The sequence below is a fragment of the Protopterus annectens genome, chromosome 9.part0 (genome assembly GCF_019279795.1).
Source record: "Protopterus annectens isolate FY-2018-M chromosome 9.part0, PAN1.0, whole genome shotgun sequence".
Classification (NCBI taxonomy): domain Eukaryota; kingdom Metazoa; phylum Chordata; order Ceratodontiformes; family Protopteridae; genus Protopterus; species Protopterus annectens.
The window spans coordinates 902,968,597-902,995,858 of NC_056743.1; the positions used below are offsets into that span (position 1 = coordinate 902,968,597).

Here is a 27,262-nt window from a genome sequence, read left to right on the forward strand (position 1 = left end):
AGGGGCGTGACCTTAGTCCGGTTTTTAGCCACAAAGAAACCTGGCAACCCTAAGCCTGAGGCAGACAGAACAGACAACACTTGATCCAGAAATATCTAGACTTCGAACTTGAATTTCTGCAATCATACTGATATGATCACTGGTATTAAAGGAAACAGAGTGGGCAAACAAATCACTTATAAAAATTCAAAACCTTTTTAATGACAGCAGCCTACTCAGACAGGTAAGCCATAAAGGCTAAGCACTTCTTGAAAAAGGAATGTAGAGATGCAAAAGAAAGCCTTCCCTATAATGCATTCTGATAAAGAATTAACTCAGAGTTGTTGTGTCTTTCGGCTTTTCCCGGTTAGGGGTCGCCACAGCGGAACTCTGGTCCGCTAATGATTGGCAGTAGATTTTTACGTGCCGAGTTGCTGGCCCTGACGCACAACCTTCAATGAAGGTACGCCCATTCACGCATGTCTCCACGCAGAAGATGCTCTAGCTGAGAATCGAACAGGACAACGTCTTACTGTGAGGCGACAACGCTACCACAGCACCACCACCAATTAACTCAGAGTACTAACTGAATTAATCAAGCAAAACACACTGTCTTGCTTTGACAAAAATGAAGCAGGCAGTCAGGGCATTTAAGTTACAGTCAATGCTATAAAATCTGAGAAGATTTTCATTTAATGCACATTCTTTAAAGTCTGGGGAGGTGCAGCAGCTAGCTCTGTTGCCTGACAGTGTTTATTTCCACATTTGGTTCTCAGCAATGTTGTCTTCTGTGTGGATTCTGCATGTCCTACCTGTTTCATCTCAGATCATGGTGCTCCCCCAATCTGTCCAAGGGTGTGTGTGTGTGTGTGTGTGTGTGTGTGTGTGTGTGTGTGTGTGTGTGTGTGTGTGTGTGCATACTAATACAGCTTGCGAAAGGTTGGCATCCTATCCGGGCTTAGATTTTTTGTCTTGTAGCCACTGACTACCAGGAGAAACTCTGGCTCCCTTATAATCTTTAACTGGACAAGACAAGTATCTGGGAATGAATAAGCTTATACTTAAATTAATATCATGTTTGGAAGAATATAAGTGTATAGAAACACAGTCCAGGGCATAAAGTATAACAGGTGTCAGCCCCCTGTTACAGCATGAATAAAGTCCAAACCATAAACCAACTTGCTCTTCCTGTTCTAACTTACAGTTTTGGGGTGACTGACTAGCTCCAAAATGTATTGGACCAGTTGGACAGGAAAACAAGAAAAATGCTTCATGATTATTGACTAAATAAAATCAGTGCACAGCAATATTATATATTCCTCATTATGAAGCAGGTATGGGCCTCCTCGAAACTGATTACATGTACAGATCTGCAGTCATAGGACTGTATACATATCTGGTGAACTCATCAGATCCAAATATAGTGAACGTTTTAAAACATAAGATGATGTCTAAGATGACTTCCCTGCTTAGTTTAGCAGAAGCATATCAGTGCCAAGTGGGAAAGGAAATCACACCAGGAGTAGACAAAAAATCAGACAACTGAATGTGCCAAAAGTACAAAAGAATATAAGGATAATGATCGGATAAGAAGTATGTACTACATACACGCTGGAGTACAAAGTCCATTGAACATAATGGAGAAAAAGACAACTGCAGGTTCTGTAAAAAGGAACTGGAAACAGTTGCACATCTTGTTGCTCAATGGGATACACTCATGGCAAGAAGGCCTGTAAACTGAAAGGCACAGTAAAGTGGCAAGACTGGTGCATTGGGGATTGTGCAAACACTACATTATTGAAGTACCAGAGAAGCACTGGAAACATGAACCACAAAGCACTGTAGAGAATGATGAAATTTATATCACATGTTATCACCCATTATCGACAGTTCAAAAACAGATGAGATAAAAACAGATATGGTAGTCCAGGAAATAGAGAGAAAAGTAGCACTGACCACTGAAACTGCTACACCTACAAGTTATGTACTCACCATAACGCTTGATGTATGTGGTCCATCTCGCCTCACATTCTTACTCGCGGGTTCGGAGCCGAACATCGGCTCCGACTCGGCAAACTTATATTTTTCTAGCACAAAGTCTCCAATTGGCTGGGCTAACTTGGTATCCCATGTTGCACCGCTCCATAACCTCAGATCTAGTTTGCAGCAGCTCATAGTCACACCTCATGCACAACCACAGTTCAGAAGAGTAGAACACTAACCAGGGCAGCAAAGAAAAAATAACCAATACCGAAGGGTACTGAAAACAAATGTTGCCTCCAAATCCTCTAGGAGGGGGGAAGGTGGGAGGGAACGTAAGAATGTGAGGTGAGATGGACCACATACATCAAGCATTATGGTGAGTACATAACTTGTAGATGTTATGTGGTCCAATCTCGCCTACATTCTTACTCACGGGACAGCGTCCCCAGCACCTCTATCCTGGGAGGCTCAATGGAAGATGCTCCTGAGAACAGTGGAACCAAAGGAAGCCCGGCCCCTAGAAGCCACATCTAATTTGTAATGAGTAATGAAGGTGTGGTGAGAAGCCCACGTGGCCGCAGCACAAATTTCATCCAAGGATAGTCTGGAGTGATAAGCTACTGACGCAGAAACAGCCCTGGTGGAGTGAGCCTTGACGGGGAATGGTAACTCTCCGCCTGCTGATGAGTAGACGTAGGAGATGCAGTCAGAAATCCATCTGGAAATTGTAATTTTAGAAACACGGAAACCTGTTCTATTTTCTGAGAAGGACACAAAGAGTTGGTCAGACTTACAAAGTTGTTTTGTCCTGTGTAAGTAAAAATGAAGCTGCCTGTGTACGTCCAATTGATGAAACTTAAACTCCACCTTGTTGGAAAAGTGAGGAAAGAAAACTGGCAGCTCAATGGACTGATTGAGGTTAACGGCAGAGGTTACCTTCGGAAGGAAGGACGGATTAGGTCTCAAGGAAACCCTGTCCTTATGAAATACTAAATATGGAGATTTGATGGACAACGCTTGAATCTCCGACACCCGTCTGGCTGATGTGATAGCTATTAAGAATGCAGTCTTCCAAGACAGAAATCTTAATGGGTGGCAGCTGGTTCGAAAGGTGATGACGTCAGGGTCTGTAACACAAAATTTAAATCCCATGGCATGATGGGTTCTGACACAGGAGGCCGAAGCAACAAGGTGCCCCTCAAAAAGGCCTTACATAGCTTATGAGCCATGAGAGAAGGTTCGTAGAGGTATGAAAATTAGAAATAGCGGCCAGCTGAACCTTAATGGTAGCAGGAGCAGAACCCTGCTGAAAAAGTGTGTAAAAAATCTAAGACAGCAGGGATGGGGGCTGTGAAAGGATCCAGTCCCTTGGCCTGAGAACCAGATTGAAAATCTTTTCCACTTGCTGGAGTAAATCTTCCTGGTAGAAGATTTATGAGAAGAAGATAAAATGTGTACTACCTCAGGTGAAAAACGATTAAGTCTGACTAAAGATGGAAGTGGAGTAGCCAGGCTGTCAACCTGTGGGTCCGCAGGGAGGGATGGGACTGTCCCGACATGTGTGTCAGTAGGTCTGGTGCTGGGTCCAGAGTCCAAGGACTGCCCACTGCATACTGATGAAGAAAGGAGAACCAGACTTGGCGAGGCCAGTGTGGGGCAATAAGAATCATCTTGCTTCCAGAGGAAATGGCTTTCTGGATCACTCTTGGTAGCAGAGGAAACGGAGGGAAAGCATAGAGCAGACCGGGAGGCCAATCGTGGACTAGAGCGTCCCTGGGTGACTCCCCTTGTGGGGGGATCAGAGTGAAGTAGTTGCTGCACTTGGTATTGTGGGGATTGGCGAAAAGGTCGCAGCAAGGCTGACCCCACCTGTTGAAAATCTGTTCCGCAACTCGGCGGTTCAGGGACCACTCGTAAGGCATCAGAATAGATCTGCTCAGCCTGTCTGCTATCACATTGGCCTTCCCCGGAATGTGCGTTGCCACTAGGAACCGTCGTGAAGACACTGCCCACTGCCACATTCACATGGCCTCTCTGCATAGGGGGTAAGACCTGGTTCCCCCTTGCTTGTTCAGGTACCACACCAAAGACATGTTGTCCGAGTGAATTGCAATCGTTCCTAGGGGAAGAGAGCTCTGCAGTGCTTGCAACATCAGTAACACCGCTCTCATCTCTAGAACATTGATGTGCAGATGTACCTCGTGATCCTGCCAGGTGCCTTGGACCGTCCTGCCAAGATAATGCCCCCCCCCCTCACCTTATCTGGGAGGCGTCCGTGGTCACCGTGCAACTGGAGCCATAGGAATAAACGGATTCCCTTTGTTCAAGTTGGTGGAATGCAGCCACCAACAGAGGTCCTGTTTGCACCGATCGGTGAGTAGGATCAGATGGGACAGGGGAAGTTTCTGAAAGGACCATTGGGCAGAGAGGAGCCACTGCAGAAGCCAAATGTGCAATCTGGCTAGGGGCACTAATATAATGGTGGCTGCCATGGATCCCAGGAGCTGTAGGACCCATCTGGCCTGACCCTTCTTGAGGGGTAGCAACGCGCGAATCTGACCCTGCAACACCTCTATCCTTTCTTGAGGCAGGAACGCCCGCATATGTACGGTGTCTAGCTCTGCGCCTATAAATGTGACATGCTGTGAGGGCAGCAAGGCAGACTTTCCCCAGTTCAAGGTAATTCCTAGTTGATGACAAAGGGCAATGGTCTTTTCCCTGGCCTGAATGAGAAGATGCCTGGTGGAGGCGGTGAGGAGCCAGTCATCCAGGTATGGAAACACTTGGAATCCTTGACATCTTAGGTGAGCTGTCACCACTGCCAAACACTTGGTGAACACCCTGGGGGCTGTGGTGAGGCCAAAGGGCAGGGCATGAAACTGGAAATGACTGGCTCCCAGCCGGAACCGTAAGTGACTCCTGGATGCCATGTCCATTTTGATATGGTAGTAAGCATCCTTGAGATCGATGGATCACATCCATACTTCTCTTCCCAGTAAAGGAAAAATAGACTGAAGGGTGACCATTCGGAACTTGGACTTTAGAACGTAGCGATTCAGTCAGCTCAGATCCAAGATGGGTCTCAGGTCCCCTGTTTTTTTCGGCACCAAAAAGAGTCTTGAGTAAGTCCCTAATCCGATCTGGTCTGAGGGGACAGGTTGGATGACTCCATTTTCCAGCAACTCTGAAATTTCTAGTGTTGCGTGATCCCTTTGACTGGGTGGAACGTCTGGGATTCTCTTGGGTGGAGGAGGGTCTGACAATAAGGGAATGGAATAACCTCCGGTAACTATATGAAGCACACATCGATCCTGAGTGATACTTGCCCAGGCTTCTGGGTACAATGAAATGTGGCCCCTGACTGGCTCCGGAATAGCACAGTCGGGCAATACATCAGGAATGATGATAGGAAGGCCCGCAAAAGGAATCACGGTCTCCCGAATTGCGAGGGCCTCTTCTGCCCCTAGGGTGGCATCTCCCAGAATAGCCACCCCCACCTCTGCCTCTGGAGGGGGGACTCGCCTTGACCAGCAAGGAAAGACTTCTGTGACTTTCTGAACCACATTTTTCCTCCCCTCTGAGCCTTGGGGTAAGGCCTAGATGGGAGGGAAAAACGGACCCCTACGGCAGACAGGGTCTTTCCCTCTTGCTCGCATCTGGTGAGGGCGTCTTTCACTTTGGTCCTAAACAGTGAGTACCCATCAAAGGGGGCGTCAGTGAAGGAAGACTTGAAGGCCTCCGTGAAATGACACAGGTGCATCCAGGCTTGCCTCCTAAGGGCTACACCTGAGCTAGCTGCCCTGCTCGCCCCCTCGGCTGCATAAGATATGAGCCTCATGGACGAGTTGATAATCGAGCCAAGAGTAGACAACTGGGAGTTAACCGTCTGTGTTAATGCTTCAGGTACGTTACCCATTACAGTATCTCCTAACTCTTTAAGGAGATCTCTCTGGAGCCGAGTAAAATGACATAGATAGTTCAGAGACCGAAGTGTGAAGGTCGCAGAAGAGAGGGTAAGCTTCCCGTACCGATCCATACTCCTGGACTCCTTTTTAGGAGGATGGGCAGAGGAAGAAGACTTGGCTACTTCCTGCTGAGTGGCCGCCGCCACCACCATGGCATCCACAGAAACCCCTTTGGAAAGGAACTCTTTCCCAGGGGGAGCTGAAAGAAATTTATTAGGGCGTCTTGGTACAGGTTTCACCGAGTAAGGAGTCTCCCACCCCCTTCGACAAATCAAATCCAGCAGCTCATCGAAGGGTGGAGATACCCAGGAGGCGGAGGGTTGAGCCCCAAAGGCCTTGAGGAATACTGACTCCTCCTCAGAGGGGGTTTTGGAAGACCAGCCGCCTCTCTGCCTCAGAATCTCCAGGATGTCGGAGAAAGAGACATCATCGGAGGATGACTTGGGGGACCCCTCTGACTCCTTGAGGTCAGTATCAGAGGTGAGGGACTCATCCTGGGAGTCTATGTGCTTCCTCTTGCACAATTTCTTTCTTGGGGGCTCCTCAGGCACAGACTCTGAGGGGCCCTCAGAAAATTGGGGATCGCTCATGGGGGTTTCCCCAGACCTTGGGGCTCCGCTGTCAACCAATAGGGGGACATCAGAGGCTCTCGCCGGAGTGGAAGGGGATGGAATGACCGATCCGGGTGATGTCACTGAGGATCTGGTCAGTGCGCTCCTCATGGCCTCGAAGGCGGGTCCCCCCAAATCCGAGGATCAACCAACCTCCGAGGCCAAGTTCGGAACCGAAGTTCCCCGAGCCGAAGCGCCGAGAGGGAGGCTCGGAACCAAAAAAAGCCCCGAAGTATCCCCCTCGGGCCTGACAGAGGAAACCCAGGTTCCGAAACAGAAGATGGAGCCGACATGGGCACCGATAAAGCCTTAAGAGGTATCGGAGCCGGCAGAACATCACCCGGAGCAGAACACTCCGGCTCCGAAGACAAGGAGGTGCTCGGAGGAGGAAACATGGGTGCACTCATCGACTGGGTCGGAGCCGAAAATAATTTTGCCAAAACCGGCAACTGCAGGAGCCTCTGGACCACCCTATCCACATCCAAATCAGAGAGTCTGGAGGATTTGGAGGAGAGAGAAGGTGACTGTGATCTCCTGTCTGGAGATCCTTGTCTGACACTAGGAGACCGGCTCTGAATGGGCTCTAACAGGATAGGAGCCGAGGCAGATTCAAGAATCACAGCTACCTCCTGCGGCCCCGAGGACAAGGGAGCTGAGGAGGTAGAGTCCAATTTGATAGTCTTCTCCGGTGGCAAACAGGACTTTAGGCCACAATGGTTAAGGCGGGAAACTACCGCTAACAACAGCTGACAGAATCTCTAAGTTAAACGATTCTGACACGACAACGAGACACTCACCAAAGCAAGGGACAAACTACACAATGGAGGGAGGACTAGGTCCTCTAACTTAAACGGGCCGAGCCCGTAGGAACAGAGGGATACCACAAACAATATACTCACACCACAAAAAAACGATAACAACAAGCAAACAGCTATTAAAATAGCTTTTGTGAAGAAAAAAGACAATTTTCAGTGAGAAAAAGAAGTTTTAAAGCTATTTAGCCACAGCCAAGCGAGACTACGTCCTAGCTCCATGAGCGGCAAACGAGATCTGGGGTTATGGAGCGGTGCAGAAATGGCAACAGAAACTGAGCAAATACAGTGTTTCTACAGGTCATAAGCCCACCTGCATCCCTCACACCCCCTGCACTGCTAAACATAACTGAAATTATACAACCTTGGGGGTAAGTAGAAACTTGCTTAACCCTACTGTTCTATCATTTCTCTATACTGACTAAACCCTTTCCAGTGAAACAAATTAATCTATTAAATTAGTTTGAAAACTCTTGTTTGCTGGAAAAGGGTTCAATAAACAGCAAAGAACCCCGTATGTGACATAACGCTGTACAAAAAAATAGGTAATACTAATGGATTTAATCCATAGTGAACATTTCAGCATACAGATGTATGTTAATGTGGTCTTGACTCTTTAGACCAAAAAAAGTAAAGAACATGCTATCTTGAATTAAGATTACTACAGATAAAATATGGGAGCCGCAAACAATAAATAAAAGAGACAAAAGGGACTGCCTAATCACCAATTGACTAATTCATCTCAGGAGGATTCAATGGTTGGGCATGTATAATGATGAATGAATCAAACTTAGCCCCAAAACAAAATTTGTAAAATGGTTTACCTTGAGGATAAAATTTTAAGTTAACTTTAATCTATACATGCACTTCTGTGCCCAGAGCACAGATACATAAAAAAAAAAATATATATATATATATATATATATATATATATATATATATATATACACACACACACACACATATATATATATATATATATATATATATATATATATATATATATACACACACACACATACATAAATATACACACAGAATAGGCAGCATCTACGATGGAAAATGCACAGTTAGTACTTGGGATGATGGTCATGCCAGTATACAATACATTGTTTGCTGAATGATGGAACTATTATATATATATATATATATATATATATATATATATATATATATATATATATATATATATATATATATATATATATAGCATCAATTTCAGAGAACTGATTAAGCATTCTAATCTTGAGAAAGAAAGCAGACATGTTCCTGATTCAACATACAAGCTTTGGGTAAAGAACACTCATCAGTTTTAAATGTCACAATAGCTATAATCAGGGTTGCTCATGAACAGATAATCCTAACCTACAGTGCCAACTAGCCTACATGAACAATTCTCCTAAAGAAGCTTGACAGATTATAAATCCTGCAAGTCTGTTGCTGCCTGGTACCTTCAGTTAACAACTGTAAAGCTTCATTCTGGTGCATCTTTTAGAAGAGACATGTGCTACAAGGCAACAAAGGTTACTCAATTAAGCTACAAGAATAATCTTTTCAAATGGTTTACTCTAGATGAAGAAGTCATTATTTTAATCTTTTAAAACTTACCCTCCAGTAAGCAATTTTTCTCTCATTGTGCCAAAGTCCATAGGATACTTGATGAGCTTTCGGTAACCATGAACAAGTTTGGGATTCACAGGCTCCAAGAAAGGCCAAGCATCAGCATGGGACTCCATTTCCATAAGAATAATCCTTTGGAAAGGAAGGTTTAAGGACATTATGAAATTAAATGTACATCAACCATGAAAACTAAAAGCTCAGTTGTACTATTTTATGCATTCAGTGCAACAATAAATTACATTTTGACAAGGGATTCACAATCATGCCTTACTCAATGGCAACTCGTTAGTTTTTATTACAAAGAGGAGAATAAAGGAAGAGCAACCACACACACACAATAATATATTCAGCTGTCCATATGTACTGCTGGCAACTCAAGTTTGGGAACAGACTTGTGTTGCTAGTAGGAATGGCTGGGGTGGTGGATATGATGAAAGAGTTGAGAGTCAAGTCTTCTATACCAGGAGAAAGGAATGGGGAAACCCAATGCCTGTGTCACCTCTGGTGGAGGCCACTGGACATCTCAAGCTAACAGAAGGAGATGGCAAAAACTTCTTGACATCAATGTACTAATCACCTCCAGAGCTAGAGAAAATTACCAGCCTGCCATAAGAATTACAGCTCCCAGGTTTGGCATTAATTTCTCTCTATGGAATCCGCCACTCACCGAGCCTAAACAATGAATACAGCATTAGAGCATACCTCTCAACTGTCCAGATTTTTGCAGAACGCCTGCTTTTTCTCTCATATTTTTGGTCTGTTCCTCATAAAAGTTGTGGTTTTCTGACATGTCACTGAGAACTGAAGTCAGTAACTAATAACATACATTTGTGTTTCCGACTTCATATCATTCAGGAAATGCATACTAATGCAAATCATGTTACTCTAGCAACCTGCTAAGTCTACAAGAGCAATATGTAAAAATTCTCTCTATTTTTGCACATTTTCCCTACATTTTTTAGGCTTTGTACAGATTTCTTGCACTAAGATGCTGAGAACTATGTTTCCCAGGGATTCAGGTGCCTACCAAATGAAGGGGCAAGTTTGTGGTACACTGCAAGAAGTCAATGGAGGATTCAGGGACTGGCATTCATGGAAGCCAGGAAGAACAACCTGAGGCTGTGTGGGGTTGGGGGCTACTACACAAAATATGTGATATGCAGCCATGAAAAGTCCTTTCCCTCTGACAACAGCAAAGCATGTAGGAATTAGAAATTAAAAGTTCTTGTTTAATTCAACTTATGATCAATAACCACCCTCTTGGACAATTTAACTTTTACTCCCATCTTTTGTGTTCTGAGTCAGAGGAGCTGGTATTCAAGTAAAGCCACATTATTCAAACAGCACTTGCAGCTTCTACATACATACAGAGCACTGTGAACAGTTTCAAGGGATGTGACTCATCTCTTCTTCAAGTGTCACATTTCCTAGATTATTAGGAGTTACAGTAATTTTGGTATCAAACTAAGTAAGTAAACTCAAGAGCATTTGTTTTCTATTGAATTAAAAGAAAAACAGATTTTATTCATAAAATCACAGGCAAGACAAATAAAAGTCAAAAAATGAGAGTGTAGAGTGTACAATGTAATGTACTAAATGGGGAGGAATACTAGAATCACATGAAGTACAGTATTTAAAAAAATACGCTTTAGCTAATACAAAAGTGCAAGGCGTGAAAGAGAAGAAAAAAAGACAAAACAATGAAAGAAACTTTTCTACTGAAATAACCTTTTGAAGCTGGTGTGACATCTAGTACAATCAGCTACAGTTTTTTTATAAAAGCTTTAATGCCATCCTTCAAGAAGATAGACTACAAATGCCAAGGGACAGCTATTACACACACTTCGGCTAGAGCAGCAACTGTTGTTCTCATGGCAAAAGCACAAATTCCTCTAAATTCTGCTGCTGTATTCCAGAACACCAGTAAAGGTGTGCAAACATCCAAAAACAGCTTTAAGAGCTGCTGACATCACTGCTTTTACTTTGCGAGTAGCTTAGCAGCCTTGCTTTATTTCATATACACATTATATATCCGTGCGTGTGTGTGTGTGTGTGTGTGTGTGTGTGTGTGTATATATATATATATATATATATATATATATAAATGGGTCTCTACCTGAAAATGCCAAAAGTGCACAACGCCGATGACGAGAACACAGACACCAGAAGATCGACAATGGAGAAGACCAACAGTTGAGAATCCCGATGCTGAGAACACCGACAAGTTAAGGTGTAAGTGTAAGATAGGGATGGACATTAGGGTCAGGGTGTGGGTAAGTGTGTGATAGTGATGGACGTTAGGGTAGGGTGCGGGTCAGGTAAGTGTGCGATAGTGACGGACTTTAGGTTTAGGGGCAGGTTAAGTGAGTTAGGGTTAGGGTGCGGGTAAGGTAAGTGTGCGATAGTAATGGACTTGAGGGTTAGGGGCGGATTAAGTGAGTTAGGGTGCGATAGTGACGGACCTTAGGGTTAGGGTTTGGGTTAAGGTTAGTGCATAGATAGTTGTGTATGTAAGGTTTAGTGTAGGTTTGTAAGGTTTTTGGTGTGCTTGTGTTGTGTGTGTGTTTTTCGGGAAAGGTATTTATTTTGTGTTTTTGAACTTTCTTTTTTTGTCATTTTTTTTTGTGTCAGTTATTTCGTTGTCGGTGTTTTGGCGTGTCGGTGTTATGGGGTAGACCTATATATATATATATATATATATATATATATACACATATACACACACACACAACCACAAATATATATATATATATATATATATATATATATACACACATACATATATACATGGTTACACAGATTCACATCACCAACACAAAACAAAATTCACTTACTAAATCACAGTGCATTTATAAGGAACTGTGTGATAGACATTACAAGCTAATCAAACCTTCACTCATCATGAAAACACACAAAAATGTCCGGGTCTCTCTAATAAACAGTGGTTCGCAATTCCTGTATTTGCAGTGGTCCTCAAAACCTTACATGGAATTGCTACAGCTGCAAGGGCAACAGCAAGTTTCTAGAATAAAAATATCCCAATACGGCTGCATAGAAACTAAAAGTAAAACGCTCTGAGTGCACCATCACACAACAAATGTTTTACATGGAGGGCTTTACCCCCACCAATGCCCCCAGAGTGCATAAGTCAACTACAGCGCACATCAATACACAGTCATCTTGACAAGTTGTGACACCTTCACAAACTGTCAATAAACAAGCAGTTGACAATACCGGGTCTATATCACGACATTGAATGATAAAAAGAGTGAACGCTCTTATATCGAACACTAAAAACTGACAGTAGCAAATGTCGAACACATGGAACAGTGATTTTTTTTTCCCAGGGGAAAAAAAAATCTCTGCTCTGCAAAAAAAAAAAAAAAACACAAAATGAAGTGGCTTCACCCCCCCCACACTTAAATATACCAACTCTGAGACTGTACCACAGTGGAGGAAATGGCAAAGTCCTGAAAACGGCCCAACAATTTTTTTCCCTCAGAAAAAAATCATTGTTCATTGTGTTCGGCATTCAGTGCTTTCAACTTTTAGCGTTCGATTTAAGAGTGTTCGTTCCTTTTATCATTCGACTTCGTGATACAGACCCGACAATACCAGCTGCTATCTCATATTTTCACTGAAGAGAGGATTTCATTTTTTTGTGTTATTAATAAAAAACATAGGTATGATATAACTAACATCAGGGGGTCTTTTAGCCACCTCACTTGAGTAGTGAAAGAGAAACCATTTAAAATATTGCTGAAACACTTCTTTAAAATTAGTCAAGGCAGTCAATCAAGCTGTCTTGAGTTTCATAGTGTCTTCTTCACTATAAAACAATACTGGAACAGCACTGCAGTTTGTTTCAAAAGTATATATGATCTCCATCTTTTTAATATCGGAGGGTGGGTGGCCTAATGGTTAAGGTGTTTGCCTTACAAACACAAGGTGCAGGGTTTGAGTCTCACAAGGGATAACTGGCTAAGCTTAAAATGGCTCACAAGGGCAGTTAGCCTAGTACTAATCTATGAGTCTATGAATCTATGGAGAATTATTTAGCTTTTAAAGATGTTCTCCCATTTTAGTATTTTAAAAATTTGCATATTTATCTGCCAAATTAACTGCTTCCCTGGTTTAGTATGTAAAAGTTTTGCACAGTTTTGTTAAAATAGCATAAAAGAGGATCACTGCACATTTTCTTGAGAAGTATTCTTTGTAGGCAATAAAATAATTTTATGTGAAAAAAAGAGGTCCTGGGGGCATCTCAGTATTGCAGTGGCAACTTCACAGTGCTTTGCTCTCCAGTCTGGTTCCCTGCAGGTTGTGCCTCCTCTGTGAAACCTGTACATTGGCCTTGTGTTCAAGTTGGTTTTTATAAGGTGCTCTTGTCTTTTCCCATATCTAACAGGTGTGCTGCATTTGAACTGGTGATCTTCTAAATGGTTCAGAGGTAGGTGTCTTGCAATGGGATGGTACCCTGTTTAAAATTAGTTTCTCTGCCTTTCATCCACTGACTATTGGGACAGGTTCTGGCTCCCATGACCCTGAAATGGATTAAACAGATAACTTGTGAATGGATGAATACTGAAAAGACATTTTATGCAGAGATACTATTGGAAAAGCTGCTTTAGGATGCATTTTATTAAGATGTTTCAGTTTCAGAATACTTTGCAATGCAGTTTACAGCTATGATAATAGAATATAGTACATGCCCTTAGTAATAATCACTATTACTAATGCTAGTAAAGTCTTTGTCTCTGTAGTTTTTAACTATTTTTAATGGCTCCAGCAAGCTGACTAATTATTCTTACTGACTTTAGCACTGATGCTAGGAGACCAGAAAGAAAGCCTTCACCCTTTCCCTTGAGAAGTGGCCATAGAGAGGATCCGTACTCCAGCAAGGGAACTATCATCTCCTTGTTGAGATGTAACATTGGTGACCAAGTGCCATAGATTTCAGCCAGAGCATACCGAGTGAGCATGGCCTCACTTCCTCCTCCATAAATAGACATGTAGAAGGAAGACACAATGAGAAAAAAATACACACACGCTATCAGAATGACTGCAGTTGTACAGTGAACAGGAACAGACTTAAAACACACACTGTTGGCAAAACTGCTCCCACCTTCTGTAACATCCAAATGTTCAATTCATGCTCCTTTGCGAAATGACAAATGCAGTCTTAAGCATGCATTTAAAATGAGTACTATACCAAATCACAACAGTGCTGAAAAAATGTTTACAGTACATCTGCATCTGTTGCTCCATAAATGCTCCCTCCTACTATCGAACCAGGGCAGGCTGTTACTGTCTCATGTCACTGTAGCAATGCTGTTAGTACTAATAAGAATGGTGATGCCAACGGCATCACTCGCCATCCTTGGAAGTTTGTGCACCCACCTTCTTCAAGGGCTCATCATAATGCTTTCATTGCAGATCCTGTAAGCTCCTCTGCAGTACGAACAAGAAATTCTACCTTTCCATTATTCACCATGCTGGAGCTCTCCATTTCACAGCACATGAAGTACCCTATACTCATGTCCAGTCAAGGAGCAAAACAGTAGCCCTGTGAGCACTAATGCATGTCTGTAGATCATATATTTATTTACTGACATCTGATTAACGGAAAAGACCTTCTGAGTAGAAGCCCATTTTCAATGGAGGCCCAGGGAGAAAATCTTCAAATTATTACAAAACATTTTAAGAACAATAATTTTACAGTCTTCAAAAATAGAGCAAAACATCTGCAGTTTAAATAATTATAACAAATCAGACATAAGGACATTGGTTAAGAATCAGTACAAGATATATGACAATCATTTAATATTTAGAGAAATTTTAGACAGTTCGTAGAGAAATTAAATATAAGTTAGTTTAATAAAAACAGGAACTGCAATATGAAGTGAGGGAAAAACAAGCTAGAGAGAAAGCTGGGGAAAAGAATGTGATAGAAGGAAGTAAATGAAGAATGGAGAGTAAGGAGTTATAAGGAATGAATAGGTATTTATTCACATTTAGGGATATCATTTATCCTGGTTTTGAGCAAGAACAGAGACAGATTTTTTGACAGGAAGTTTTTCAGAGTTGTTTTGAAAAAATGGGAATGGGGGTATTGACCTGATGGATACAGGTAAGAAGTTCCAGGTCTTAGCAACCTTGTATGAGTACAGAACTCACAATGTAGTGTTGCAGTGCAGAACAAGAAATAGATACAAGCAATGCACTATGGACTAGGGGTGCACATACTACATATGCATGAGTATAATGATCACAAGGATCATAGTCACCATGAAATACAAGCTACTGGCACCATATCTGGCTACCTCCATGTTTTATGGTAGCAATTCATAGACTTACTAAACAGCCATATTAGCATTAGCACCACCATAACTGACCCTTGTTTGCATAAAATTAAACAGGTAGCACCATTTTGCACAATTCAGCTCAACAGCATGAAAAGTACAGTTGTGTAAGTAGACTTAATATAACAATAGATGTTTGAATTATCACTGCTGCAGTAACCTTAACTATATGGGTTATATCCTGTCCAAGGACATAACAGCCAGCCAGATTCCAAAGCTTCAAAGTATCCTCCATGCACTCAAACAGCTAGGCATCTTGAGCTAAGCTGCCCAAAGAAACACAGGTCTGAGCGCCAAGTCCTTCAAAGCTTTCATGCCAGCTGAAAGAAGCAGGGGCGTACACACCCACCCACACAGAGACAGACAGACAGACAGACACACACACACACACACACCATAGCATAATCTAAAACAAAGGGGAATGGATGGAGGGAGGAAGGCAGCGGCTACTGCAACAGTGATCATTCAAACATCTACTGTTATGGTAAGTTAGCTTACACAAATGTACTTATGTTCATCATACTGATCACTGCTGCAGCAGCATTGACTATATGGGTAGTTTATATACATCATTTAGGAAGTGGAAAACCTGATCTACACCAACATAAGGAATCATGATTATAGTGCTTTGTAAAAGTAGGCACAGAGGTCCTAACTGCTGCTTCCAGAATACTTCTAGAATCCAACCCTTTCCAAAAAGCCACTGATGAAGGAAATGCCCTAGTACGGTGAAACATGACCCTGCTTGGAATAGTTTTGATGTGATTTGAATAATAAAAGCTAGTAAATAGCCTGAGATAACCATATGGAAATAGTCTGTTTGGATACATGTTGTCCCCTCCTCTTACCTTCAAAAGAAATGAACTGATTCAAAGAGCTGAAACATTTTGTTCTGTCAAGATAGTACTGAGTTGTCTGTGGGCATCCACGGTATGGATTATCCTTTCCCACTCATTTTTAGGTTCAGAAAAGAAAATAGGAAATGGACTGTTTGGCTTAAAAGAGACTCTATACCACTTTAGCCATAAAAGAAGGATTGGTTCTTAAACAAACCCTGTCTCTGTGGAAAATAAGATACGGTTGGCTTATGATAAGAGCTTACAGCTCAGATACTCTTCTTACCGGAGGTCAGAGCAATCAGTAAAACAGTTTTCCATGTTAAGAACCTCAAGCCAGCCTGATGAGCTGGTTCAAACAGAGCAAGTGTCAGCTTCTCTAAGACAAAACTAAGATCCCAAGGATGAACAATCGGTTTTCTTAGAAGTCTCTTATGCAAAACCTCTTTCAAAAACACTTTCACGTGGGACTACATTGAAGGATGAGGATCCATGGGAAGACATGCAGAAATGGCTAATAAATGAACTTAGATGGAGAAGTAAGAAAGGCTGAAGGATAGTAACTCACATAAATATTGTAAAACCAGAGAAACACCAGCCCTGATTAGGTGCTGGTTATATTGTAGATACCAACTAGAAAACATTTTCCAATTGCTAATGCATGAATTTCTAGTCACAGGCTTTCTTACCTCCATTAGTACCTGCTGCACATCCTCAGTAAACTTTTTAAGACCCTATCATCCAAGCAGTCAACTGAAGATTGGGATCTGGGTGTATCAAACTTCCCTGCTCTTGTGTGAGTAGATCTATTCTTGGAGGAAGCTTGTCCCTGGCCATTTCCAAAAAGAAGAGACAAAAATCAATGTTGCCTGGGCCATAAGGGAATCACCACATTGATCTTGGGGGATTCCTTTTGAATCTTCAGAAGTACCACAGATATCAGTGGAAAGGGTGCAAAAGCATACAGGAGCATTCCTGTCCCAAGAAAAAGGAAAAGGCATCCATCTTCCAAGACTTCTTGCATGGAGTCCTGAAGCAAAACTTGCCTGCTGACTGTTCAGAAAGGAGGCAAACAGGTCTACTTAAGGATCTCCCTACATATGGATCAAATCTTGGAAGACCCCCTGACCTAACTGATCTAGTTTCCATTTGTGATGGTTTGCCTTTGTCCTCCTCACCTTATCTCCAAACAATTTTTCTCTGCCAGGATGTTGGATGCCTGCAGAGTGAGATTGTGCTGCAAAGTTATATTCCAAGCTAACATGGCTACTCTGCAAAGGGGGGGGGGAGACCAGGATCCCCCCATTGCTTGTTGATGTACCACATGACTGTGGTATTGTATGTAACAAATGAAGATGTCCAGGGGACTAAAGGTGATTTAGAGAGTTGAATACCTTGACTAGAGCAAGCATCTCTTTTACATTTATGTGATGGAATCTGTCCTTAGTGTTCCAAAACCTTGCACTTGTATCCCTCCTGAAGCCGCTGCTCCGCAAGCAAAGTCTGAAGAATCTGTGGTGACTGGCTGGTTTGGAATGGTGGGGGGTGGATGACTTGGATTTAAGAATATTTGGTGTTTCCACCAAGTGATTTCTCTTTTCACATATCCCAGTCCTGGATCTCTTTCTCATGTGGAGTCTTGCCAGCAGTATCATGAGAATCACAGATGCCATGAGAATCAAAATCCTGAATTATTCCCTAGCAGACACAAAAGTTTGAGTGGAAAACTCCAGAAAACCCCAGAAAATAATAGAACAAAGCTATACAGAGATCTATTTTTTCTGTGGAAGAAAAGCTCTTTGAACTGAGGCATCTAGCAGACACCCCAGGAACACAATCCTGTGTGACAGAATTAAAAAAGACTTTTGAATGCTCATTTGGAATCCCAACTACATGAGATCTCTCTCCCAAGTAAGAGATTCCTGGCATTCTGACAAAGACTTTTCAAAGATAGGCAAGTTCATCTAAATATGGAAAAATGTAGATACCCTGTAGCCTGGAATGAGCTATAACTAGAGCTACACAAAATGTGAACACTCTTGGTACAGTGGATAGTCCAAAGGCCAAAGGGTAAGGCAGAGAACTGACAATGTGATACAGACACACAAAACATTAAGAAATGCTTGGACGACAGGGACGATATTTAATTCTAGGGTTATCAAAAAACTTAAAAAAACGAAAAAGATGTAACAGGTTGTGATGTGACAGCATTTTGAACATGGGTACTATCAGAAATAGGTTTAAGAATTAAAGATCCAGAAGTGGTCTTCATGCATTTTCTTCCTCTGGCACCAAAAACATCCTTGAATAAAAACCTTTGCCAAATTGGGAAAGAGGAACTGGTTCCAATTCTCCTTAAGACAACATATATTGAAGGACAGGGGGAAATAGGGGAGTCTGGTGTACTGAATGAGAAAATACTCCCTGGAAAGAAGGAATTTCCTTCCACTGCCATCTGAAACCTTGAAGAACGATCTTCACAACCCATTTGATTGAAATTATTTGTTGTTCAAGTAGAGAAGTGCAGTTTCAGACTTTCAGGAAGGGAAAAGGGACTGCCATGGTGGGAAGGGGAACATGGTCCCTTAAACAGTCATTCTGATTTGTTGGGCTGTCCTCTGTTATGAGGAGTTCCTGTATTGCTTTTGGAACCTCCTTGCCACTGCATCTTAAATGTCTGTTTACCAGATTCTTTATTTTGTTTTTTGCCAAAATTGGACAAGGAGTTAGAGAATCCCCTGAGAAAACTGAAAAAAAGAGAGCCAAAAATGTGAGTGATTTCCTGAATCAGCTTACCCCTCTCATCACAATTTTTGATAACTTCTGCAGCACAGGGACAAAAACCTAAAGCTCTATCCAAGGAAGAATTTAAAATTTCATTTTTCCCATCAACTGAGAGGTTCTGAGAACACAGTCAGGAAAACCTCCTCTATAGCCCTGGAAGACGTATCAACAGAGTCATACACATATTTTAAAGAATGAGTTGTGAACTGCAAGATGGAAGAAAAAATAAGTTATGTATTCACCATAATGTTCCTTCTGTACTGTCCATTTTCATTCCTCCTCAACAAATGAGTTTGTATCCAACCATCAGATCCAACTCAGATGCTTTTTCCAGCTTGTGGAACACTGAAACTCTCAAGCTCCACCATTACCCACAATGCACTAGTCCCCTAACATCTTTAGATCTTGTTTGCTGTCTTTCAACCTTGTACGACATAAAAGAAGATGAAATAACATATGCAGCTCAAACAAAGGAACAATGGTTCCCTTCAGCATTTTTCACTTCTTCCAGAAGTCAAAATGGTAAGAAGGTTTGAGGGAGGGCTGTTGAGGAAGAATGAAAATGGGCAACACAGATGGAAGTTCATGGTGAGTACATAACGTCTTTATCTGATGCTTTTATTTTCATTCTTCCTCAACAAATGGATTTAGAATCCCCAGCTACGCAGAAAAACACTAACTCTGGTATTCGGGCCGGCCGAGGGCTACCACAGCAGGGATAGCCCACAGGTGATGACTGCAACAGTAAAACACAAAGAACATCATTGGTTCCCTTCAGCATTTTTCACTTCTTCCAGAAGTCAAAATGGTATGGGGTTAGAGGGAGGGCTGTTGTTGAGGAAGAATGAAAATGGGCAACACAGATGGAAGTTTATGGTGAGTAGATAACTTTTTTATCTGATGCTATAATTTTCATTCTTCCTCAATAAATGGATTTAGAATCCCCAGCTACCTAAATCCTAGAAGGACTCTTAGGAAGGATATTCCTGAGCACAAGTGAGGCAAAGGCTGCTCTTCCCATAGAGACCAGATCCAAATTGTAATGAGCAATAAAGGTATGAGGGTTAGTCCAAGTTGCAGCTGCACAAATATCATCCAATGAAGATCTGGATAATAATGCTGAAGAAGCTGCCATAGATGTGATGGAATTTGCTTTTGGTGGTTTTGGCAAAGACAAGCCCAATTTATTATAAACAAAGGTAATACAATCAATTAACCATTTGGCTAAGGTTATTTTAGAAACTTGTTTGCCTAATTTTGAGACCAAAAAGGAGACAAACAATTGATCAGATTTTCTCAAAAAATGTTTTATGTAGATAAAATCATAATTGTCTGTGACCATCCAAAAAGTGGAATAAATATATATATATATATATATATATATATATATATATATATATATATATATATATATCTATTTGAACATTTATCCAAGAACTGGCATTGCTCCTTCGCCAAACCTGACTAACAAGATATCTATAACTCCCTCAACACACTGCCCACTTCCTCATTTTCTCCCTCTCTTCAGTGGTTATTACTACGCAAAAATATATATAAAGGAAATCTAATTTGTTCATAACTATTACTTAATATGTTCACAATACTAATTTTATTTTTCTCTCAGTGATCTTCACTGAAATGCTTGTGTGTCTTTCTTTTTGAACCTGTATCTACTAGAAAACTGTATTGAATACTAATTTGTACAGACTAACTAGATGATGTGTATTCTCCATCTTACTGTATGTATACTACTGAAGTATCTAATTATTGTATTTGCTTATATTTCTGTGGAGCTTTTCTCCCTGGGCCTCTGCTGAAAATGGGCTTCTGGCTCAGTCAGACTTTGCTGGTAAACAAATGTAAATAAAAATAAATAATAAAATAATATACTCTCCTTTATGTGAGAAATTTGGAAAGAAAACTGGACAGTTGATAACCTAATTAATGTTGAAAGGAGGGGTTGGTTCATAATGATACCCTATCCTTATGAAAAATCAAATAAGGAGGCTTGGAAGACTGGGCCTGCAGTTAAAAAAACTCTTCCAGCAGAGGTAATGGCCACTAAAAAGACAGTTTTTCTAGGTCAAAAATTTTAGATCACATTTAGCTGATGGTTCAAAAGGTGACTGTGCCGATGATTGTAAACAAATATTTAAATCCCACTGATGAGTGGGATCTTTTCATGGGGGCCTAAGAAGAAATGTTCCCCTTAGAAAGGCTTTACAGTGTTTGGAAGATGCCAAAGATGAATTATTTACTGCTATATGAAAATTGCAAATCACAGCTAATTGTACTTTTAACAGTAGAAAAGATAGCACCTTCATTGAAAATTGCAGCTAAAAATTCAACAACTTTAAGAACCGGTGCTGAAAAGTATCCATGTCTTTTTGCTGCACCCAAAAAACAAATCTTTTCCATTTACTTCTGCAAATTTTCTGCTGGAAACTTTGTGGGAAGGTAAAAGAATGTGGTGGACAGGGGAGGAGAACCTGGGCTGTCTAGCTATCAATGACAGTGGAGAAACCATGCAGTCAACTTTAGGCCTAAAATGTCTGGGTGTACTATGTCTGTCAGATGATACAGATGGTCTGGAATTGGATCCAGAATCTAAGGTGGGCAAAACAGAAGAAGCCAAAAAAAATGAAACCAAATCTGACGAGGCCAGTAAGGGGCAATGAGGATAACTGCACTCTTCAATTGCGATGCTTTCTGAAGAAATTTGAGGATTAGAGGTACTGCAGGGTAGTCGCTGAGGAGACCAGGGGGCCAACTGTGAAGAACAGCATCCCTCAGTGATTCCCCTGGTGGGGGGATTAAGGCAAAGAACCTGCTGCATTTGACAATGACAAAACAAGAATCTAACACAGATTAAACTACGAAAAATCAGTCCAGACAAGGAAAACAGACCAACTGCAAACCACCACTAGTAAAAATAATTTATTGAAAAGATTAAGTGCTTTCATCATATCCATAACAAAGACTTCCTCAGAATCAAAATATTAAACAACAACAATCATTTAAAAATTCAGCACAAAAATCACTGCCACCAATAAAAATGCTTCATACATTTAAAGAAACATTGGTGTATAAGTTAATAGACACCCTGATAAAGCATAGACCGAGGTCAAGAAGTTAATTGATATATTCTACTCACTAGGGGGTTTTAAATGCCATTAATTCTGCCAACTTGAATAAAATTCAGTTACTGGCTAGCAAGTGCACTGTTTGGATGCCAGCAAAGACAAAATTCAGAGAACCTGAAAGAAAATCAACTAGAAGAGGTGAAGAGAAAAGACTGACTGGGAAGAATCCTGAAACTCTTCAGAAAAAAACTGTTCAAGCTTCAGTTTTGGTGCAAGAGATTGTTTTTTTTTTTCCTTTGAATTACTGAAAGCCAAGTCAGAGGTGTTAAAATAAATGAAACACTCAAGGAGTATATGAAATCAAATAAGAAAAAGCTGAAAAAAAAACAGAAGTAGCTTTAAATACCTATTCAGATGAACTGATAAAACTGCAAAGATCAGAAGGTGAAATGAAGAAATGGCTGGTTGAGTATGAGACTTCTCAAAAAGAGCGGTTTCAAAAATGGTACAGTAAGAAGACCGAGCAAGCTGAGAAAACTTGCGATTTTCTAGTGTACCATTGAAACTGGAAGGAACAGACTGTACAAATTTTATGAAAGCACAAATAAGCAAATGGACTGGTGTTTCGTAGCAGAATTTGTTAAATGAAATTGCACATTGATTGTAGTGCTCCAAACCTAGCCAATGGAAAGCAGCCAAGACCTATATTAGTAAATATGTAATCATACCAGAAGAAAGAGTTGATTTGGCAAAACTGCGGCAGAAGTGAAAAGTATAAACAATTGAGACAGCAGAATGTTTGTGAAAATGATTATTCATTGTACACCAGGCAGAAGAAAAATACATTTATCCCATTAATTAATGAATATCGAGAGACAGGTGCGAGATTCAAGCTGATGTATATAGCTGTCTTCAGCATAATTTTTCCTGGAGGATCAAAGATATTTTTTAAGCAGAACAAGATATGGAGGATATACAAAAGTCTGTCCAACAAACAGTGAGCCATCAAACACAAGAGGACTCTGCTTCTCGTTCTTCTGACAATAAAGCTCATAGAGTGACTTTGCCAGTTAAACCTGTTCCACTGTTCCAATGGAAAATGCTTGAGGGTGAGAAAAAAGCAAAGAAGTTGACTAAATCAGGAGTACCTTGGAGTTGTACCAGAGTCTGGTGTTTGCAGATAGGGATGAACAGAAGAAGACCAAGGTTGTTGCCAAACTTAGGGGAACCTATAACAAGAAAAATAAGCAGAGATCCTGTAGAGGTATTACAGGTTTCAGACATTTTATGAAAATCTGTATAAAGCAGAGAAATGTGTAAAGAAAGAGCACAAATGGAAATATTTAAGGAAGAATAAATTATGCCAAGGTTAGAGGTAGATGAGAATCAACAATTAATTAAGACAGGCAGAGAAGAGATACCCTGCAGTGATGTATAACCAACCCTCAGGAAATTCTCCATGAACACATGGTATTCCAGTGGAGGTTTGGATGTTAGCAGAGAAGAAAGTCATAAAGATCTGGAAGGCTATGTTTAACACTATTCTAAAAGGAGGGAAAGCACCAATATCTTGGAAGAAAGCTGTGCTGGCTTTAACATCTAAAGATGGTAAAGGCCCACCAGACCCAGCTTCATATTCACTCATTTCAAATTTAAACCATGGTTATACACCATTTATGTTTATACTAGCTAAAAGAATGGAAAAGATGTCATAATTGATAGCTATGAATCAATGTGGTTTTGTGGAGGAGAGGCAAAATTTGACGACATTAATACGATGATCCAGAGGGGCACAGAATGTAAGAAAATACCACTGTTGCTGGTGGATCTTGAAACAGAGAAAACATTTGAAAGAGTAGACTGGGACTTTATGAGTAGGGCAAAGGAAATATTTGCATCCCCTGATACAATAATAAACTTAATTAGGAGTTTGAAGTATTGGAGGTAAGAATTAAAGTGGGAGGGCTCCTCTCTGGAGGGTTCCTCTCTGCTAAGTTGTCCCTTAATACAGGAACCATGCAGGAGTGCTGAAAAAAAATTCCTGTGCAGGTACATAATTTAGAGCTATAGCATTTGTTTTTTATATTTATTAATTTTATATCCCAAAAAGATGTTCCACAACACTGAAATTTCCTTTTCTAGTTTTATTACATACAAATAATATCATCTGTAAATAAAGCCAACTTTTCTTGATTACTATACTAATTATATCCTTGAATTTCTTAATCCTTTATTTTGTTTTCCAATGGCTCAAAATATAACACAAATGACAAAGGAGAAAGAGGTCACCCTGCCTGGTTCTTCTGTTCAAGCAGAACTTATCACAGAGGAACCCCCACCCCTTTAATTTTTGCCTGTGATCTGTCATATATCCATCTAATTAGCCTTACTATGTTATCAGTGAATCCAAATGTTTCCATTGTCCTACTCACAAAATTTCAGCTTACTCTGTAAAATGCATTCTCTGCATCAAGATCCATCAACAACAGTAGTATTTTCTTACATTCTGCTTCCCTCTGGAATGTCATTGTTCTGTTAACGTTATCATATTTCTACCTCCCCTCCACAAAATCACACTGATCCACATCTAGGATGTGCAGTAGTTAACGTTGTCGCAAGAGGTTCTCTGGTTCGATTCTCAACTGGGGTACCTTCTGTGCGGAGTCTGCATGTCCTCCCTGCGTTCACATGGGTTTCTTCCGGGTACTCCATTTTCTTCCCACAATCCAAAGACACATGTCTGGAGCATTTCTCCCCAGGCCTCCTCTGAAAATAGGCTCTGTCCTAATCAGACTTTCCCAGTCAACAAATGTTAAATAAATAAATACATACATAAATAAATCTGTCAATTTTGGCAACATCTTTGCCATTCTTTTAGTCAGTATATAAACATTTTATAATCATGGTTTAGAATTAAAAAGGGCCGATATGAAGCTGGAGCTGATGAATCTTTACTATATTTAGGTATTACAGCCACTACAGCTTTCTTCTATGATGTTGGTGCTTCTCCTTTTTAAATACTGTTAAGCAAAGACTTCCAGATCTTGATCACTTTCTTCTCTCATAGCTTCCAAACCTCCACAGGAATACCATCTATTTCTGGAGACTTACCTGTAGGTTGGTTATATGTCATAATTTTTATCTCATCTCATCCTATACAAACTGTTAATAATTAAGCCTCTTCTACCTCTAAACTTAGAATATTTAATTCTTCCATAAATATTTCCATGGGATACGGGAATCTTAACTGAAAGACTTGCACTGGCAGAGTTTTAGCTGAATCTAGAGCAGAAGCTGCTGTTAGAAAAGGAATAATTAGCAGGCCATATAAAATAATTAGTAGGGTATGTAAAATATTGCATGATAACTATAAGAATCAAACAGAGGAGGTTTGAAAAAATTGCAAAGAGAGATGAGATAAACAAATTACAAGGGAACAATGGGAGGATATATGTATGTATGGCTCCCAAGGAAGCAACAAACTCCAAAACGTTTAAGATTTTTGCTTGGAAGTGTTTGCATAGGCATTTTTTACCCCAAACAGACTTTTTCCTCAGGAAGAATTTTTCCTCAGGAAGACGACAAATGTTGGAGGTGTGATGGGGAAGAAAGAGGTAACTAGAAACTCATATTTTTGTACTGTGATGAGTTGTCACATTTTTGTGAGCAAATGAGCGTAACTGAAGAAATGGTTCTTTTGAGATAAGACACAGGATCAACATTGCCTAGACATACTAAAGTCTTAAGTTTAATTATGGTAAATGCCAGAAATAAATTACTAGAAAATGGAAATGAAAGACTAAAATCAACTTTATTTCAAGTAGTGAATATATGTGTGTGTGTGTGTGTGTGTGTGTGTGTGTGTGTGTGTATTTGTTTGTTTGTGTCTTTCGGCTTTTCTCGGTTAGGGGTCGCCACAGCGGAACATATATATATATATATATATATATATATGAACTGGAAGTGGGATTTTTAGAAAAGGAAAGGAGCAAATTACATAGAAATAAATGGAATTTGTGGGAACAATACAATACATGCAAAAATAATGTTCAGGAGGAGAAGAGAGGTTTAAAGGAAGGCAGGAATTGAGCACTTTAAGTAATTGGCATAATTAAAATAAAGAAAATATGTGATATATAATGCAAGTAACTGGAAACATATTAATATTTATTTACATCGATGTATGTTTGCATATTTCTTATGTGATAATTCAATACAGCTGTTTAAAAAAGACTGAGAACCTTTAAACAATCTAACTGCCTTTGGTGCAGCAGGAAAATTACTAGTAGTGACACACATATCCTCCAGTGCTGAAAGCAGCAGAGCAAGGGGTGAAGGTTCTGGAAATTCCGTTTTCTGAAGGACTGAGAAAATTCAGTGTTCTGTCACTGAAAACACTAGCAGATTCTGAAAATAGTCTCATAGAAACAGAACTCCCGACAGGGAGAATCAGATATTGTGTTTTCCTCTGAATCTGAATCAGAAATCTGAGGAAAAAACCCTGCATCTGTCCCTTCACCTTCCTGTACAGATTCATCACCTTAAATCTCTTCAGGAAAATAGGCATCCCTTTTTCTTTTACCAGAAACCACCTTATAAGAAGGACCAATACCATGAATTAAACCCTGAGCCAGATCTAGTAAACTGTTAGTATCCAGGGAATTTTGAGTAGGACCAGATACATGTTTAGTTTTCTGTTTCTTTTTGACAGGAAAAATGGGGCTAACCGGGTTATTAATGGCTGCAGAGGCTTGTCCAGGGATGGGCACAACAATGTGACTGAACAGGAAAGTCTTCCCTGCTCCCTCTCCCAGGACTAACAACAGTGGCTCTTATTTGCCCACTGAAGAGACCCCAACATGCAGAGGATACTGTTAACCCTCAGTCCATAGTGGCTGTAAGTGCTATACCACAGGGATCCTAGATAAAAGATGAGTGGCCTGAGGAACCATCTGCAACTAAGGCAAATTGGTACACTGCTGTGGTGGCAAAGGCTGTTTGCTTACCTTTTTCTTTTTCTGGCTGGAACTCACTGTGGGACTGATAGTTTGTTCCATGGTCAAGCCAAAAATGGTGCTTCTTTCCTGTGGAAAACAAGCAGCACAAGCTAGTAAGAATTTAAAGTTGTAAAAAGTCAATCTCCACCTCCCAAAAAGACACAGCAAAAGGCAATTTAATAATCTTTGCCTGCTCCAAAAATTAAAATAAACAGTTTCTCCTCACAAAA

At 40.7% G+C, this 27,262-nt stretch overlaps 1 protein-coding gene across 1 annotated transcript in view; it reads right to left on the reverse strand.

The window, feature by feature from the left end:
* The window catches only part of BAZ2A (bromodomain adjacent to zinc finger domain 2A), a 3,667,728-nt gene that overhangs the window by 91,876 nt on the left and 3,548,590 nt on the right, over positions 1-27,262 (reverse strand). The window contains exon 29 of the mRNA XM_044083634.1: positions 8,959-9,102. Coding sequence (XP_043939569.1) covers positions 8,959-9,102 — 144 coding nt within the window. The remainder of the gene's footprint in view (positions 1-8,958; positions 9,103-27,262) is intronic.